Raw genomic sequence first — 16,758 nt, 5'->3', positions numbered from 1 at the left:
GTTCATCTGGTTCGTAATTGCCCTGCTGTTTGGTTTTTCCCGATAACTCTCGTGTCTATTTAAAGCCTTTGTTTGCCTGTGTTTGTTTTACTGTTTTTCCTCCTCTGTTTCCTGTACATTGCCTGCATGTTTCCGCATTTGGATTTGAGGACTTTGTTTTGGGGGTCTGGGATTTTTCTGCTTCTGTAAACAAAGGTCAGTGTCTGTTTATTCAGCTCAGCTTTTGAGTCTGTATTTGGGTACGTGCTTTGCAATTCATAACAGCCTCATCTGACAAGAAAACTTTTCTCTGGATGGCATTTGGCTCGTCCATGTGGAGAGCTGCAAATTCCTGTCGAGATTGAAGCAGAGGCTTCTCCCTTGGTCAACGCCCTCTCAATCCATGATGTAATATTGGCTTCAAACTGTGGACAGTGATGCTGGTGTTCCAGCAGTTTCCACTTCATGTTAGTCTTGAGCCTTGGTGGTTCGTGGGTTATTCCTGAACATCCGTGGGTCTTCTCTCAGGTCTTAGTGGTGACACATCGGATAACTTGTACTTACATAAAATCATTTAAACTGATGAGCTTTTGTAAGTCTACAATCTTTCCTTCTCAGATCTTCTCGATGAGTTCTATCAAACAAATCATTTTTATGCTGCAAAGAGAAACTACCAGTTGGAGTCAGTCATGACCACTTACGAGAAGTTAGTGAGAAGACACTGTAGAACATATTAAATGTTTAAGTGAGTGCATGTATATATTTGAGCCTCTATGTATACTTTTAAGCAGTATATGTTCAACCTTGTCCACCCTGGACAAAGAACAGCTCAAAGAAATCATTAAAAGTCCAAAAATTGCCACGGCATTCATTCAAGCTCATGATCCATGGATCAAATCAAATTAAATGTGTTTGTAAGCAGCTGTGCAGTTTGCAGTTCTCAGTTAGTGAAACATATCTCGTGATCTGTGTCTCTAATTTTCATATAACAGCGCATATGAGAGGACGGCTTTAAGTATAAACACCCCCTCTCCTCTGACTGTTTCTTCTCTCAGCTGGTGGCGAACGCTGTGCTGTTTGCATGCGTGAACGCCGTGGGAGTTTTTCACCTGTACAGGACTGAGAAAGACCTCCGGATATCCAATCAGAAGCGAGAGGAGTTCAGCGCCATACGCTCCCAGAAGGAAATAAAGAAATATCAGCAGGTCAGCTTCTCAAACAGACGTGACTCACATCAGGCCCACGAATTCCTTTCAGACCCGTTTCATTGTCGTTTCATTTGGGCAGAGCATTCGTCCGCTCTGCTTACCTTTGTTTAGCACATTGCAGTTATTTGCTTACATGAATGACACAAAACTAAAGTATCTGACCCCGCCCTTTACTGATTTTGGCTTGGCTTTAATGAAATATAATTTTGTTTCGATGTCTCTTTCGCTGCCAGCGTGACGAGCCAGAAAGTTAATTTTCTTCGCTCCTGCTTCAAATTTCCGAAATAAAGATACAAGAGTGTGCTTTAATCCATCCTACAGCTAAAGTAGTAAAATAAACAAATGAGATAATTTGATAAATTAATCTCTCCTCCATTCCTCTTGGGGGCAGCTCATTTAATTGACTCGTATGTGTAATCGCTCTCATTAAAGTCCTCTTTATGTGACACTGTATGCTTTTCTTGCTATTACTCCAATAGATTAATCATTCACTTGTCTGAAGTCGAGCAGCGTATATAATAGGCGAGCCTGAATGGGAACCATTTACAGCAAGTAAACAAATAGATGAAACTTGATCCACCGAGTAAACATGGCAGCGCTTCAAGGAGGCTTTTGATGGCCATCTCTTTCTTTTACAGCCATTGTGAACTCCTCACCCACCTTCTCTACACACACACACACACACGTAACCCCCGTCCTGTCTGTTTCCCCGGCAACAGGAGCAGCTCCTGCTGTCCGTGTTGCCACGGTACATCGCCGTGGAGCTGAAGACGGAGGTAATAAGCAGGCTGTCGAATCCCAAGAGCGACGACGAGAATAAATCAACTTCAAACAACTTTCACAGCCTGTATGTACGGCAGCACAGAGACGTCAGGTGAGCATCGCCGGAGAAAGTGCTGATTGTCCTTTCGTGATGTCGACTGTGATATCGTTCTATTATTCATGTTTGGTGGGATTAACTATCTCAAGAAGTACACAAAGTCCTGAAAATGTAAAAATATGCAGTGAATGACATCAGAATAAGAGATAGCAGACATTTTCAAGCAGGTTAGTGGGGCGGACTCGCCGGCTGTACACACGTGTACCAAGAAAAGACTTCAAAAGTAGGAAATCAGGAATGTCAAGCTGACTTTGCATCGTGGGACGCAAGCACTGATCTTAAGGGGGTCAGAAACTCTCCTAAGAAGACGTTTAACTACTCTTTGAATCGCTGACATACCTTAATATAAGAAAGAGAAGGTTTACATGACAAAGCAATGCTGCTGTAAGAAATCTAATAGGAGTAAATGTGTCAAATATCAGAAAAAGCTCTGGGTGGTCATTAATGAGACTGACCCGTAATTATAAAACAGAAGGTTTTTGTTAGCTGACAGAAAAGCTGTAAAACTCGTGAAAATACAGTTAAAAGTGGGTCAGATTCGATTGGCGTCTTTACCGGCCCAATTCCGGCACACGGCCCTTATGTTTGGCACGCCTGTATTAAATTGTCTCAAATTCAGGTGTGGACGGGTGAGGTCACAGTGAAAGTTTCCAGCACACGGTTCTGCTGTTTATACCACCCCCCCCTCCACAAACAAATGTAGTAGTAGCGTCATCTGTTTGTGTCTGATGTCTGATCAAATGACATAATGCTGACGTGAGAACAAGGCCCGGGCCCCTTCCTGAAGACAACACAAACACAGCGCTGTGTTTGTGAACCACTTTGATCTAGAGAAACATAATCATCTGTAACCACATGGCACCAACTTTGATATGGCGTCATATATGTGATATTTACGTTGTTCTTTAACATTACCGCAGGGTGCTGTTAGTTCAGACTTACCAAATTATGACCAAATGTACAATCTAAACATAGAAAGGTCTATATTTAGATTGTACAATAGGGCTACACCTTTAACATTTACACACCTGTTCTTATGTGTGTAAAAAGAGTTTGAGTTAGCTGATAAGGTATCTTAGCAGTTTTATCTAAATGCTTATAAAACATCCTGATTTTAGCTTGGTAGCAGGCTAACACAGTCTTGCAGTGCACTTGTGGAAACCTCAGAGGTGACGATGAAGGCAGTTTATTCGTTAGTCGCCAGAAATGGGAAGGTGTGAGGGTGGCGTGCAATGATTATGATGATTAGAAAGACTTTAAGGCATAGAACAGATCCTTTAATGAATGGATGAGTGTCAGTTAATAAGGCTTAAAGTAAAGTGGTGTGTTTGTCTGTGTGGGTTCATGTAGCATCCTGTACGCCGACATCGTGGGCTTCACAAAGCTGGCGAGCACCTGCACACCCGAAGAGCTGGTCGCTGTGCTCAACAAGCTCTTCGGCAGATTCGACGAGATCGCCAAGGTGCAAATACCAGCTCACCCACCCTGAAATAACCCTTTCATTTCCCCACAAAGACTTGCTTTGTGTCAGCTCTGACCTCCCGGACTCACTTTCTCGTCCCTTTCTTTCCATATGTAGAGGAATGGGTGTCTTCGCATTAAGATCCTGGGGGATTGCTACTATTGTGTGTCTGGTCTGCCTGACCCCATTCCCACCCACGCCAAGAACTGTGTTAAGATGGGGTTGGACATGTGCACTGCCATCAGGTCAGTTTATCTCAAGTTATTTCAAGTTTTACTCATATGTATTTCAGGCGATTTTGTTTTTCTCCACACATACAGACGACTGTAAGAAAAAGAAATGTGCTTTACGTTTGTTTAAAACGTCTGACGTGCCAAAAATAATTTTCCATCTGAGTGAAGCACGTCGGTTTTGTGAATTTGCATGTGATGTACCCTGTTTAAGTTCCTCTTTGTGCTTGTTGCGCTCATATTCAAATGTACGACTGAAAGCAGACTTTATCCTGCTGCTGGGAGCATACAGTGGCAACTATAAAGAGTCCATAATACACTGGTGCTGTTTATTTCAGTGAGGTCTTGTGTGATTTTGTCCCACAATGTTCATGAAATGTCAAAATATCTGGCTTTGTTTGCACGGTTTTGCTCACATTTGGATAAAAATAGGTGTATAAATTTACATTACAGTGTCATGTGTCAGTCTGATGGGAAGATTAGTGATTGACATTAATGATTGGGGGTTATTTTAATAGTCTTTCATTTTTGATTTCCCCTCTAAGGCATAAATTAAAAACAACATTTTGTACAGAAGCAGCTTCTACAGGGCGGTCAGTGTGGGTTATTGTTTAAACTAACGAAACGTTAACATGAGATTATAATGTTCTTCCGCTGCATCACCATCTTTTCTTGTGTTTCACTGCACAAACAGGGGATTGCCACTTCTGCAAAGTATTTGCAGCCCTTTGTTTCTTATTTTTGTTGCTTTCATCATTAGCAGTTCCCAAGAACAGAAGTTTAATAAAATACAGTGTAAAAAAAATAGAAATGGAAGTAGAGAATAACAGAACAGAAGTTTCTTTTTTTTTAAACGCAACGGAAGAAAAAAAAAAGGAAAAAGATAAAACACACACAATGGATGTTTTAAAGATAAAACACAAAGGAACGGAAGTGCTGGATGTTTTTGATTTTTGATTTCTTCTTATTTTCCTTTCTTTTGTTTCTGGGTTTGTCTGTCTCACTGGCTCCTTGTTTTACTTTGAAGGTTTGCTTTTGCATGTGACCTGATCTGGTTTTACTTTCTATTCCTTCCTCTCCCGTTTCCCCCTCACTCATTGTTGTCACCTGTTGACTTGTCTTTCCGTCTCTGCCCTTTGTTGAGGTCCACAGTGGTGCACTATGAGATTAACGGCTCAGCGAGCTGTGTTGAGCTTGACGTCAGAGTTTTCCATGTCAGGAAAATTGCTCGTTTCTGACCTAGCTAAATCACCATGGTAACTGATGCTGAACACAAAACCTAGTCTGGAGCAGGTCCGGAGTTTTTCCTTCCCACTGTCACCAAGTGCTTTCAAATACGGGCTGTCTGATTGTTGGCGTTTTCTCCGTATTATTGAAGGGTCTTTGAAGCAATGTATATAATATATATACAGTGGGGCAAAAAAGTATTTAGTCAGCCACCGATTGTGCAAGTTCCCCCACCTAAAATGATGACAGAGGTCAGTAATTTGCACCAGAGGTACACTTCAACTGTGAGAGACAGAATGTGGAAAAAAAAATCCATGAATCCACATGGTAGGATTTGTAAAGAATTTATTCGTAAATCAGGGTGGAAAATAAGTATTTGGTCAATAACAAAAATACAACTCAATACTTTGTAACATAACCTTTGTTGGCAATAACAGAGGTCAAACGTTTACTATAGGTCTTTACCAGGTTTGCACACACAGTAGCTGGTATTTTGGCCCATTCCTCCATGCAGATCTTCTCGAGAGCAGTGATGTTTTGGGGCTGTCGCCGAGCAACACGGACTTTCAACTCCCGCCACAGATTTTCTATGGGGTTGAGGTCTGGAGACTGGCTAGGCCACTCCAGGACTTTCAAATGCTTCTTACGGAGCCACTCCTTTGTTGCCCGGGCGGTGTGTTTTGGATCATTGTCATGTTGGAAGACCCAGCCTCGTTTCATCTTCAAAGTTCTCACTGATGGAAGGAGGTTTTGGCTCAAAATCTCACGATACATGGCCCCATTCATTCTGTCCTTAACACGGATCAGTCGTCCTGTCCCCTTGGCAGAAAAACAGCCCCATAGCATGATGTTTCCACCCCCATGCTTCACAGTAGGTATGGTGTTCTTGGGATGCAACTCAGTATTCTTCTTCCTCCAAACACGACGAGTTGAGTTTATACCAAAAAGTTCTACTTTGGTTTCACCTGACCACATGACATTCTCCCAATCCTCTGCTGTATCATCCATGTGCTCTCTGGCAAACTTCAGACGGGCCTGGACATGCACTGGCTTCAGCAGCGGAACACGTCTGGCACTGCGGGATTTGATTCCCTGCCGTTGTAGTGTGTTACTGATGGTGACCTTTGTTACTTTGGTCCCAGCTCTCTGCAGGTCATTCACCAGGTCCCCCCGTGTGGTTCTGGGATCTTTGCTCACCGTTCTCATGATCATTTTGACCCCACGGGATGAGATCTTGCGTGGAGCCCCAGATCGAGGGAGATTATCAGTGGTCTTGTATGTCTTCCATTTTCTGATGATTGCTCCCACAGTTGATTTTTTTCACACCAGGCTGCTTGCCTATTGTAGATTCACTCTTCCCAGTCTGGTGCAGGTCTACAATACTTTTCCTGGTGTCCTTCGAAAGCTCTTTGGTCTTGGCCATGGCGGAGTTTGGAGTCTGACTGTTTGAGGCTGTGGACAGGTGTCTTTTATACAGATGATGAGTTCAAACAGGTGCCATTCATACAGGTAACGAGTGGGGGACAGAAAAGCGTCTTACAGAAGACGTTACAGGTCTGTGAGAGCCAGAGATTTTCCTTGTTTGAGGTGACCAAATACTTATTTTCCACCCTAATTTACGAATAAATTCTTTACAAATCCTACCATGTGAATTCATGGATTTTTTTTTCACATTCTGTCTCTCACAGTTGAAGTGTACCTCTGGTGCAAATTACTGACCTCTGTCATCATTTTAAGTGGGGAACTTGCACAATCGGTGGCTGACTAAATACTTTTTTGCCCCACTGTATACACTTATATATATTGTTTTATTTGTCTTTTGGTACTTTTTTTTATCTTCTTAGCACTGTGGACGAAACAAGGCCAGAAATGATCAGGGCTGAACTTTACTGATTTGATTCATGCCTTTGTCTCCCTGTAGTAACCTGCGAGAGGCAACCGGGGTGCAGATCAACATGCGAGTAGGCGTTCACACGGGCAACGTGCTCTGCGGCGTAATTGGCTTGCAGAAGTGGCAGTACGACGTGTGGTCAGATGACGTCACCTTAGCCAATCACATGGAGTCCGGAGGTCTCCCTGGGTGAGAGACGCTTAAAGTCAGTTTAAACATAATGAAACTCTGAGCTGTGTGTATTTTATTATTTCTACTGTTCATCTATAGGCGGGTCCACATCACAGAGGAGACGCTCCAACATTTGGACGGAGCGTACGAAGTTGAGGATGGGGACGGGGGGAGTCGGGACCATCTTCTGAAGGGCAGAAAAACATACCTGGTGATCGACCCCAAGAAGCCACACCGTCCTCCCAGGAGGCACGGACTGGTAGGTGTCTGCCCATCTATGAGGCACGGGTCAGGTATTTATATCAAACAAATGTGAACTTCATCCTACTCCTTTCCAAGTTTATAAACTATGTGGTAAATACAGATATTCACAGAAGCTGTTTGGTTTTTTCTTATACTTTGGTTTTCAGTTTACAGTGTGTTATGTTTTTATTTTATCAGTCAAATTTTTGTAGTATTTTTGATCCCTGGTAACCTTATTAATACCCACATTAAATTTTCCTGTTAAAAATACTGCAGCCAATCAAGCTGAAACACCTTTCATTTCCTCGAACCTTGGAAATCCCAACCTCTGACTTCAAATAAAACACGTGTTTGTCTTCTTGTGAATTTCTTTACAACTGCGGGGAAATCATCTCAAAAGGACTCGTGAAAATACCATCACTGTTCCCGCTCACTTGACCCGCGACTAAACAAACTTGTGACACGTTGTCTTTAAAAGGCAGAAGGTGCCAGATTGAATCTTTCGAGTGTTTTCTCGCTCTAGTGCCGCGCCAGAAGATCAAACATGTTGTGCCTCATTCCATGTTAGGAATTTCAGCCGTGTTTGTGCCCAGCTTAAGGAATCAACACGTTGCTGTAATATGTAATTTCACAACAGCAACCACAATGTAAACCGTTACGTGTAAAAAGGGAAGCTGTTAGATTAAAAGCTGTTAGGAAGATGATAGAGCTTTCCTCTCCTCAGGAGCTCCCTCTGCAGGAGGGGGAGATACAGGAGAGGTGGAGGAAGATCTCAGCCTGGGTGTTTATTGTCTTATGTAGTCTGGAAGATGAGTGGATGGTGGGGTGGGTGCAGTTTTCTCTGTGGTGGGGTTGGGTGGACTGTCCCGGGCTCTGTGGGGCCGGGCGGCGCTGCTGCACTGGGCCCGGTCTGGATGGGCCTGGGCCCCCTTTCCCTGGCGGGTCGCGGAGTATGGGGGTGCCTACTGGGGTCAGCGGGGGAGCTGGCCCCAGGGAGGGGTCACTTGCCCCTCCCTTCCTTCCCTCCCCATCTCCAGCTGCCTCCCTCTTCCCGCTCCACCACAACCACCCACACATGCAGGGCCTTGGAGTAGGGGTATGTCACCAGGGTGCAGAGGAGGCTACCCCCCCCCCCCCCCCTCTGTCCCCTTCTGGCTGCCTCTGCCTCAATTTTATCCCACAACTTAGACATTCACATTACTCACACTCTCATTACACATACATATAGGATCTTGGGGGTGGGCACGATACACGGAGTCCAAAGTACCATCAGGGTGTACACCCCACCCCTGGCATCGTTGCCCACCTCTCAATGTTAAATACACGTAGACATTGAGGGCTAGCAGGAGGGACCATGCGCTTACCTGCTGCTCTCTGGCAGGTAGCTCCAAGCCCTCCTGGGTTTTAAATGCACCTTAGAACACACATGCATCAACACTACAATGAGCGGGTGGAGGGAGGTTCGGAGTCTTCTCTCACCCCCATTCTCTGCGACCTGCTGGAGCAGGGGGGCTAGGACTAGGAGGAGGAGTTGGCCGTCCGACTGCGGTCTGGAGTGTGGAGCCTTCCTGCTGCTGCGGAGTCGGGGCGGTCTGCCTCCCCCCACCGCAGGGAAAAGGGAAACACCACCTGGGTCTGGGTGCAGTTCCCCCCTCCAGGGGCGGGGGCACCTAGACCCGGTTTGTAGAGTACGCTTGGGGAGTGTGATTGTGTGTACAACGTCTCTTTATGTCTGTCTCCACGTTGGTTGAGTGTGGAGTAAGTGCATATGAGAGCATGAGGGGGGGAATGGATGTTTGTATCTGTGTGTGCCTGTATGTCTGTGTCTATATGTCAGGTTGGGTGTAAGGCGCCACCTCTCTGGGGACATCTCAGGCCCTCCAAGGTTTGGAGGCCTATCTCCCCCTACCACCACTTCCCCTGCCAGTGGCGGACCCCCTCAGACATCGGTGCGTTGGTGGTTCTTTGTGTCCGGGGGTGGGCGTCCAGGTACACACCGGCTCACTCCTTGGCGGCCGCTTATCGGGGCCTGGAGCCTGGGGCTCGCTCGGGCCACTTCGGAGGTGGGGTGCCCCCGGCCTCTCGGCCTGGGGCTCGGTCACTCAGGCGCAGCTGGCTGCCGGCGGAGCTCACGGGCGCGTCACTGCAACTCCCCCTGGCTTCTGCTCCGCGGCTGCTGAGTGAGCCCTCATCTGGGACTCTCCTCAGCTCTTTCCGGGACAGTGGCGCAGCTGCCCCTCTGTTGGTCTTCCATGGTCTCTTGTGTTCTGGGGGCCTCTGGATGTCTGGAGTTTTGATCTCCTCCACACCTGCTTCACGCCCTGGAGGACGGGGCTGTGGCCCCCCCACACCCTCTAGCAGATTATTACATGAAGGAACCTTTTAAAAAAACAAAAAACCAAGCGCGTCCATGCTCACAGGTGTACACACGGGTGATCACACCCACAAACTACACCCTTTTTGGCTCCTACCTCAAAGCACACTGTGTTCTGTTGATCTTATGTGCTGCACAATAATGTTTAACATTTAGTATTTACTGTCATATTCCCATATATCATTGTGATGTTGTTTATTCTATTACTCTTGTTCTCTTCTGCTTGCTTTCTTTTTTCTTTCTCAGCAGGTGATCCAGGTGATTGATATATGCATTTTTTTTCTGCCCGTTCTGTTGGTTTTTGTCTTTTGCCCTTCTCCCCCGTCCCTCTTCTCAGCTGTTTCTCTTTCCCTCTTTCTTTCTCCCCTTCTTTCCCCCAGTCAAGTCTGTCCCGTATTCAGTAAGTGAAAATAAAATAAACAATAAAAGGTGAATCAAATGGACCATTACGGCAAGGCTGGGATGGTCAGTTTGGTAAAGTAAATCCGTTGGGCAACTTTCTTTGCCTTTAGACAACAATTCTGATGGCAAAAGAGCCAAACGGGACAGGCCAAAAAAAAAAAAAAAAAAAAAAAGGAAGATGATAGTGGTGTCCCCTCTGGAAACCCTCTGTTGCGTGTATTGTAGCTGTTAGGAAAATGAATCACAGTTCAAATCATGTTAAGCTGTAATATTTGCCCCAATTTCAGCCCAGCCATCTTACACCAGGGGAGAACAGGCAGCGAGCGTCACTGCGGATGTCTCAGTACCTCCAGTCCTGGAAGAGCGTCAACCCCTTCGAAGGCCTAAGCAACCCCGAGGCCAGACGGCCCAAGAAGTCAACCACCGTACGTATCTGTGCATTTGTGCTGTTGCTGCTTAGTTTCTCCCTCAGAAATGCAGCGTGTCACATCACCTCCTTTGCTTGGCCTCTAATCAGCGTTTCATTATTAACTCCATTGTGTTTATCTTTGTTTGTTTGTGTGATTGATTCAGGAACGCCCGGTTTCACAAGATGACTGGTTAGTAAAAGATCACCAAAGATCACTAGAGAAGTCATGCAAAAAAGCATTAGTTGTTTATTCAAGTTTAATAGAAATAAATAGAACAATAACATCCATCCTTTAATCCCTGGATGTGTCTAACATGTTCCTCTTTCTTTCCCAGTTTGGTCATTGATAACAGTGTTAGGGGATCGCTGGACATTAAAAGGTAAGATTTATTGTTTTTGTGCTCCTGTAGAGTTAAAACGGTTTTAACAGTCCTCTGAAAAACTCAGCACACCCCACGATTCAGTCGCTCGTAGAACTTTTTTGGTCCACTGTTCTTGGCAGTGAGGATTTATTTATGCACAGTCAAGCATTTGTTTCAGGTTGAGGTCTGGACTTTGCTTGGGACCAGTGTTGTGTTGCATCAACCAGTTTCAGCCAGGCTTTAGGTGACTGATAGATGGCCTCAAATTTGACTCTAGAACACTTTGGCAAACAGAGGAGTTCACGGTTGACTCAGCGAGCACAAGTTGCCCTGTGGTTGTAAAACAAGCCCAAATCATGACCCCTCCACCACCGTGCTTCACAGCTGATAGTCTGTGTTTGGCTGCGCTTTGTAAACCTAACCTGTTCATTTTTGAGAGAAGAGGCCTTCCATACATGTTCAATCTTTTTCTAACTGTGCTGTCATGAACTTTAACATTTAACATGCCAACTGAGGCCTGTAGAGTCTGAGCTTTGTGCAGTTTCTCTGAACATAGCACAGTCTGACCTCGGGGGTGAATTTGCTGTCAGATCATGTCATTGTGTTAACAAACACCTGACTGCTCCAGAGCAGCAAATTAGGTGCTCTGACACCTGCTGATGTTCAGTTAATTAAGGACATTTGACATTAACAGTGCCTGACTCCAACCGTACCCTCTTAACTCCTGTGGACGCCGTGGGGGTGTATGTAGCTTTTCATTAAAATTAATTTAAGAAACTTGATTTGTTGAATATTTCTGGCTTCTGTGATTCGTCCTCTGATTGTTTTCCAATCTTTCACTCAGGAAGAGAGCAAAGAAGCTCAACTGTTTGACTCTGCTGTTCAACGATATCAACTTAGAGAAACAGGTAGATTCATTCAGGTCAAAGATGAGATTACTGGACTTTTAAGCGCCTTTAAGGTTCTATTGAGCATTTTTAAGCCATTTACACTATTTTTTTGTTTGTTTGTTTTCAGTTCCGCTTTTCAGAAGTGGAAGGTTTGCACCACTCAATGAGCTGCTTAGGTTTAATTTTCGTCGCTCTTTTCACCGTCCAGATGCTGGTCTCTAAGACGTGAGTAATACTGTTTCCTGCTTGCCGTCTCACAAGCGCACACGTCTTTTATTATTTGGGGAGAAAGTGGTGTGAACTATGAATTTTCACTCTTCCACAGGAACTTCGTGATGGCGGTGTCCTACGGTGTGACCTTTGCAGTGATGGTGGTGTTCTTGTTCATTGCTTTCACTGGATACTTGGAGGTAAACAAACCCAGGCGGGCTGTGTTTAATACATATCAACAGGTGATCCGCCTTTTATCGACAGTCCAGGTTTCAGTGTCAGTGGTTCTTCAAATGAAGAGAAAACACGCGTACGTGCACCTGCGGTATGAACGGTCCAGGTTCAGGGTTGACCGACGGCTCCAGAGGAACACACAGGAGCTTTTGCACATTTAGTCCTGCATTTTTTATTTTTAATACAAGACAAAAGCAAAGAAAACAATGAAAACCAAACCATGCACACCCCCAATCTTATACCAACTCTCGCTGAGACACATTTAACACGCCTCTGTCCATCTCCTCAGTCCGTTTCTGCACAAGAGTACCCCTTCACTTTTACCGAGTGTTATCAACGTTATCATCTCACTTTAACTCTGAAAAGAGCAGCGATTTAAATTCAGTTTAATTTAATTAAATAGTGCTTCACAGTTTGGATGAAAAGTGCAAACGTCTCAATATGCAGACACTTGTTTATGCACAGTTAAAGCAACTAAAATCGCTGCAAATAGCTTTATTAAGATAGCATTTTTTTTTATTGTTTCACAGAAATGGCGTTCCAAGATGCCGGTGGGTGTCCAGTGGATATCTGGGCTATCCCGCGGCGTCGCCACCAGGGCTGTGCTGCGGTTGTTTGTGATCATTATCTGTGTGCTCATCACTCTGCTGATGGCCATGCTCAACCTTGTAAGTTCCTTCATCGGTCGTTCTGCCAGTAACGTCTCAGAGTAAAAAACAACTCTCTTTTTGTTTCATTTTTATTTATTTTTATTTTTTTAAAGTGCTCTTGACCAACAGTTCTCCAGGCTTCCTGAAGTTCTTTCAAAGTTGGACATCGGGTGCTTTTTCATTCATTTTCAGTCCAGTCGTTTTACTTTTAGAGGAAATTTTCTGTTTTCTACTAGCAGCTGGTCGTAATAAACACATTTGTTCCCATTTCTTTAGTTGAATCTATTAAAAATGTGAAAGATAACTCAGTCTGACAGACATAAAAATTGTGTTTTTGTATCAACAAGGTTATTGCCAAAGAGCTGAAAACCTGCTATATCTCATTATAATGAGTGTTACCTTTTTTAAGGACACACTGGACACCAGCAGATGATCCTTAGAGAAAAAATCCACCAATCTACTTTTCTCTGCATATTTCAGAGTGGCCTGTTGTTGTGGGCAGTCTAAGGCACACCTGTGCAGTATTCGTGCTGTCTAATCAGCACCTTGACACCTGTGAGGTGGGACGGATTATCTCGGCAAACGAGAAGTTCTCACTAACACAGATTTAGACAGATTTGTGAACAGTATTTGATAGTAATGGGTCCTTTGTGTCTGTAGAAAAGGTTTCAGATCTTTAAGTTCAGCTCATGAAAAATGGGAGCAAAAACAAAAGTGTTGTGTTTATATTTTTGTTCAGTGTAGAAACAGTATCAGCCTCCCCAGAACTCTCCCAGATCTCAACATATGCCCTATATAATGTATTTCAAAGCACGTTTGCATCTGTTTCAGTAAATCACTGCAATTATTTCCTATATTCCTAACAAAATAAAAAGAAATTAGGGGTGACTCAAGACTTTGGCACAGAATAGCGTTTAGCTATAAATTCATTCAAAACAAAACAGTTTATGGCTAAATAATTATTGATCTTTTGTAGATTAACTAAATGGGCCTCTTTACTCTGTTATATCTCATTTACTGTTTTAACTTTAAATTTCTTGCAGCACTTCCTTCCTGGAAATAACTGCACCAGCATAGCCAACACCACAGTGTGGGAAAGTTTGAAACTCCACACGCTGCCTGTGAGTAAATAAATGCTTCACTGCACCTTTATTACATGTTAAATAATGTACTTTATCATTTCTTTGGGGCAGTATGATAGTTTGTTAGATTTCTTCATAACATTGTTATCTATAGATCTATGTGACTTGTTTTTTGTCTCTGCACAGACTTGAACGTTGCTAAAATACTTGACATTTAGCTCCTACATTTCTGAAAGATATTTGGCCAAGAGAGTTACATAGCTGCTTGAACTTATTGGAACATTTCACTCGAAGTATTCCAAGTCACGCCTAACCTGTTGTACTCACATATTTCTCCTGCTACCTCCCTCTGTCCAAACATGCAGTATTACCTGTACTGCTGCCTGCTGGCCATGCTGGGAGTGATTGTGTTCACCAGGACGTGCATGTCTGTGAAAACACTGCTGCTCACGCTGGCTGTCGTGGTTTACCTCGCCCTCTTCCTCTATGTTTTCGAGTCAAGATCAACCTGCCTCATCGAACTGTTTTATAATGGTTCCAAGTGAGTACATTTCACTTCTCCACATATGGAAAAAGCCAACGCTGATAAACAAGCAAAGCACTCGCCTCATTCTCCACATTTCCCAGAGCAATGGTTACAATAACTTTGCAAGGTTCAAGTCCTCCAATATCTCATGTTTGTAGCAGATTTTAATAAATAGATTTCAAAAGGCACTATTGCATCAGTTGATACCATAGTGTCTAAATGAAAATGAAAAAAATAATAAAAATAAATATGTTTAAAAAATAAAGAATTGTAAAAACGATCAATAATAATAATAATAATAGTAATAATAATGAAATGCAAATAAATAAATAAACAAATAAATAAAATAAAATGATAAAATTTAATTATAAAATAAATAAATCTTGAATGAGTTTGAATCTTAACCTCAAGGTCAATCTCAGGTTTTCAGAAAATGCTGTGAACACGATGACTGGGAAGGAACGATTTTCAAATAACAGGACATGAGGGGTGGTGGTTAGTATTTTTAAATGTTGGCAACCACATTTAAGCTGTAAATGTGATTTTAAAGACAGAACTTTTCCTCTTATGTTAAACTTTTCATGATAAATAAAGCTGCAACTAACATCTACATGTGTTTTCATGTGTCTTTTTAAAAAGCCAAAAATGAAAGAAAAGTGTAACAGTATTTTACTAACACCCCCCAGCCCCACCACCACCACCACCCTCCCCTCCACAATAAGAATAGTCTAAGCAGACAAGCCCAGACCTCCCTCAACCCCCAGGCTGCCTCCTCTAGTCTCAGTTTATCTAGTGTGACACCCTGGTGTTCTCAAGCTGGCTGACAGATGTAATCTACAAACAAAACACTTCATGTAGGAAGCATCCCAGTCAAATACCTGAACCACCTCAACTGCCTCCTTTTATGTGGAGTATTGGGTCTACTCTGAGCCCCTGAGCTCCTAACTCTGGGGCTACGTCCACACTCGCCCGGATAGATTTGAAAATCCACACTAGCGTTTTCAGTCATTTTCACAGAGTTGTGCGTCCACATTGAAACAGCTAAAACGCTTACGTTCCAGTACAGCGCATGCGCAAAAGCGAGTGAGAATTAAAGAGTTTGAAAAGCTATCCGGAGCATGTACAAACTGATGTTAATCTTTTTTAGGGCTGTCAAAATTGAGAGCAATCAAAACAACTGCTGTATAATGCCCTCCGCTATCTTTGTTTAATTGGTCACATGACGGCATCACATGACTAAAATGCGTCATCGTTTTAGAAAGTTTCCATTTTCGAGTGTCCGCACTGCGACGGGACAGCTCCGTTTTCAAATGTATGTGTTTTCGTGAGCGTTTTCGAAATGCTCGATGTCAATGTGGACGGGAGGCCAAAACTGAGAGAAAACGATGCGTTTTCAAATGAAAACCCATTAGTGTGGACGTAGCCTAAGTCCTCCACCCTTTTCCAGTTGAGAAGCATGACCTTTTTGAAAAAAAAAAAAGGTAAACACATCACCAGGATTTTGGTTTATAAATGATCGGACACAAATCAGCCACTCCACTTTAGAAGTGTGCTGCTAATCTTTAATAGGGGGGGTCTTAATTATCCACTTCAGCTTTAAGCTATTTGTTTTAGAACAGCACTGAATGTGGACGAGCCTCCACAGGAAGTAAAAGTGTGCAGGGAGAGGGTGTAGGAGATGAGGTGGAACTGGGCCATAGTGTGCTTTGCCAAGCCAAAGTGTTGGATTTCCTACTCTTTGTCTACCTCTGAGAGTCCAGATTGTGAATCCTGGTCTGGAGTTTCACATCAGCATTACTTATTCATCGGCTTTCACTCCACGTCGACTGAGGCCCGCCTGGGGGCGCCGGCCGCATCGGCTGTGTGTGATACAAGACACTGGTCTTTGAACATATGTAATGGAAACATGTTAGAAGCCTGCACGGTTCTACAAATAATAACATGCATGGGATTTTCCACAGGCCCGGAGTCCTGAAGGACCCTCAAATCATGTCTGGGATTTGGCTGTCCATCTTTTACATTGTATGCATCATACTGGCCAGACAGGTGAGTGTGTGTGTTTGTGTGTGTCCGTGTGCAAGAAGTTCTTTAACAAAGGAAATGCCGTGCATGTCACATCCGGGTTTAAACCAATGCTTCTTCGCTTCTCTCTCAGGATGAGCTGAGCTGCCGTGTAGATTTCCTGCTGGAGCGCTGCTTCAAGACAGAGAGAGATGAGATGGAGACCATGGAGAACGTCAACAAGCTCCTCCTGCAGAACGTCTTGCCACTCCACGTCGCCTCTTTCTTTGTGGGCAAAAACATCAATAACCAGGTAAGTAAGACATT

General features: G+C 43.8%; 1 protein-coding gene across 1 annotated transcript in view; it reads left to right on the top strand.

The window, feature by feature from the left end:
• Window positions 1-16,758, top strand: part of LOC308404315 (adenylate cyclase type 2) — a 31,099-nt gene that overhangs the window by 7,236 nt on the left and 7,105 nt on the right. The window contains exons 5-21 of the mRNA XM_080894335.1: window positions 1,035-1,184; window positions 1,907-2,061; window positions 3,418-3,529; window positions 3,647-3,774; window positions 6,908-7,066; window positions 7,148-7,307; window positions 10,355-10,492; window positions 10,641-10,666; window positions 10,812-10,856; window positions 11,683-11,746; window positions 11,856-11,953; window positions 12,054-12,138; window positions 12,703-12,840; window positions 13,866-13,943; window positions 14,270-14,445; window positions 16,392-16,476; window positions 16,586-16,744. Coding sequence (XP_080750461.1) covers window positions 1,035-1,184; window positions 1,907-2,061; window positions 3,418-3,529; window positions 3,647-3,774; window positions 6,908-7,066; window positions 7,148-7,307; window positions 10,355-10,492; window positions 10,641-10,666; window positions 10,812-10,856; window positions 11,683-11,746; window positions 11,856-11,953; window positions 12,054-12,138; window positions 12,703-12,840; window positions 13,866-13,943; window positions 14,270-14,445; window positions 16,392-16,476; window positions 16,586-16,744 — 1,956 coding nt within the window. The remainder of the gene's footprint in view (window positions 1-1,034; window positions 1,185-1,906; window positions 2,062-3,417; window positions 3,530-3,646; window positions 3,775-6,907; window positions 7,067-7,147; window positions 7,308-10,354; window positions 10,493-10,640; window positions 10,667-10,811; window positions 10,857-11,682; window positions 11,747-11,855; window positions 11,954-12,053; window positions 12,139-12,702; window positions 12,841-13,865; window positions 13,944-14,269; window positions 14,446-16,391; window positions 16,477-16,585; window positions 16,745-16,758) is intronic.

Source organism: Rhamphochromis sp. 'chilingali', assembly GCF_963969265.1.
Source record: "Rhamphochromis sp. 'chilingali' genome assembly, chromosome: 1".
NCBI classification, from domain to species: domain Eukaryota; kingdom Metazoa; phylum Chordata; class Actinopteri; order Cichliformes; family Cichlidae; genus Rhamphochromis; species Rhamphochromis sp. 'chilingali'.
This window is presented reverse-complemented; position numbering and strand designations above follow the sequence as displayed.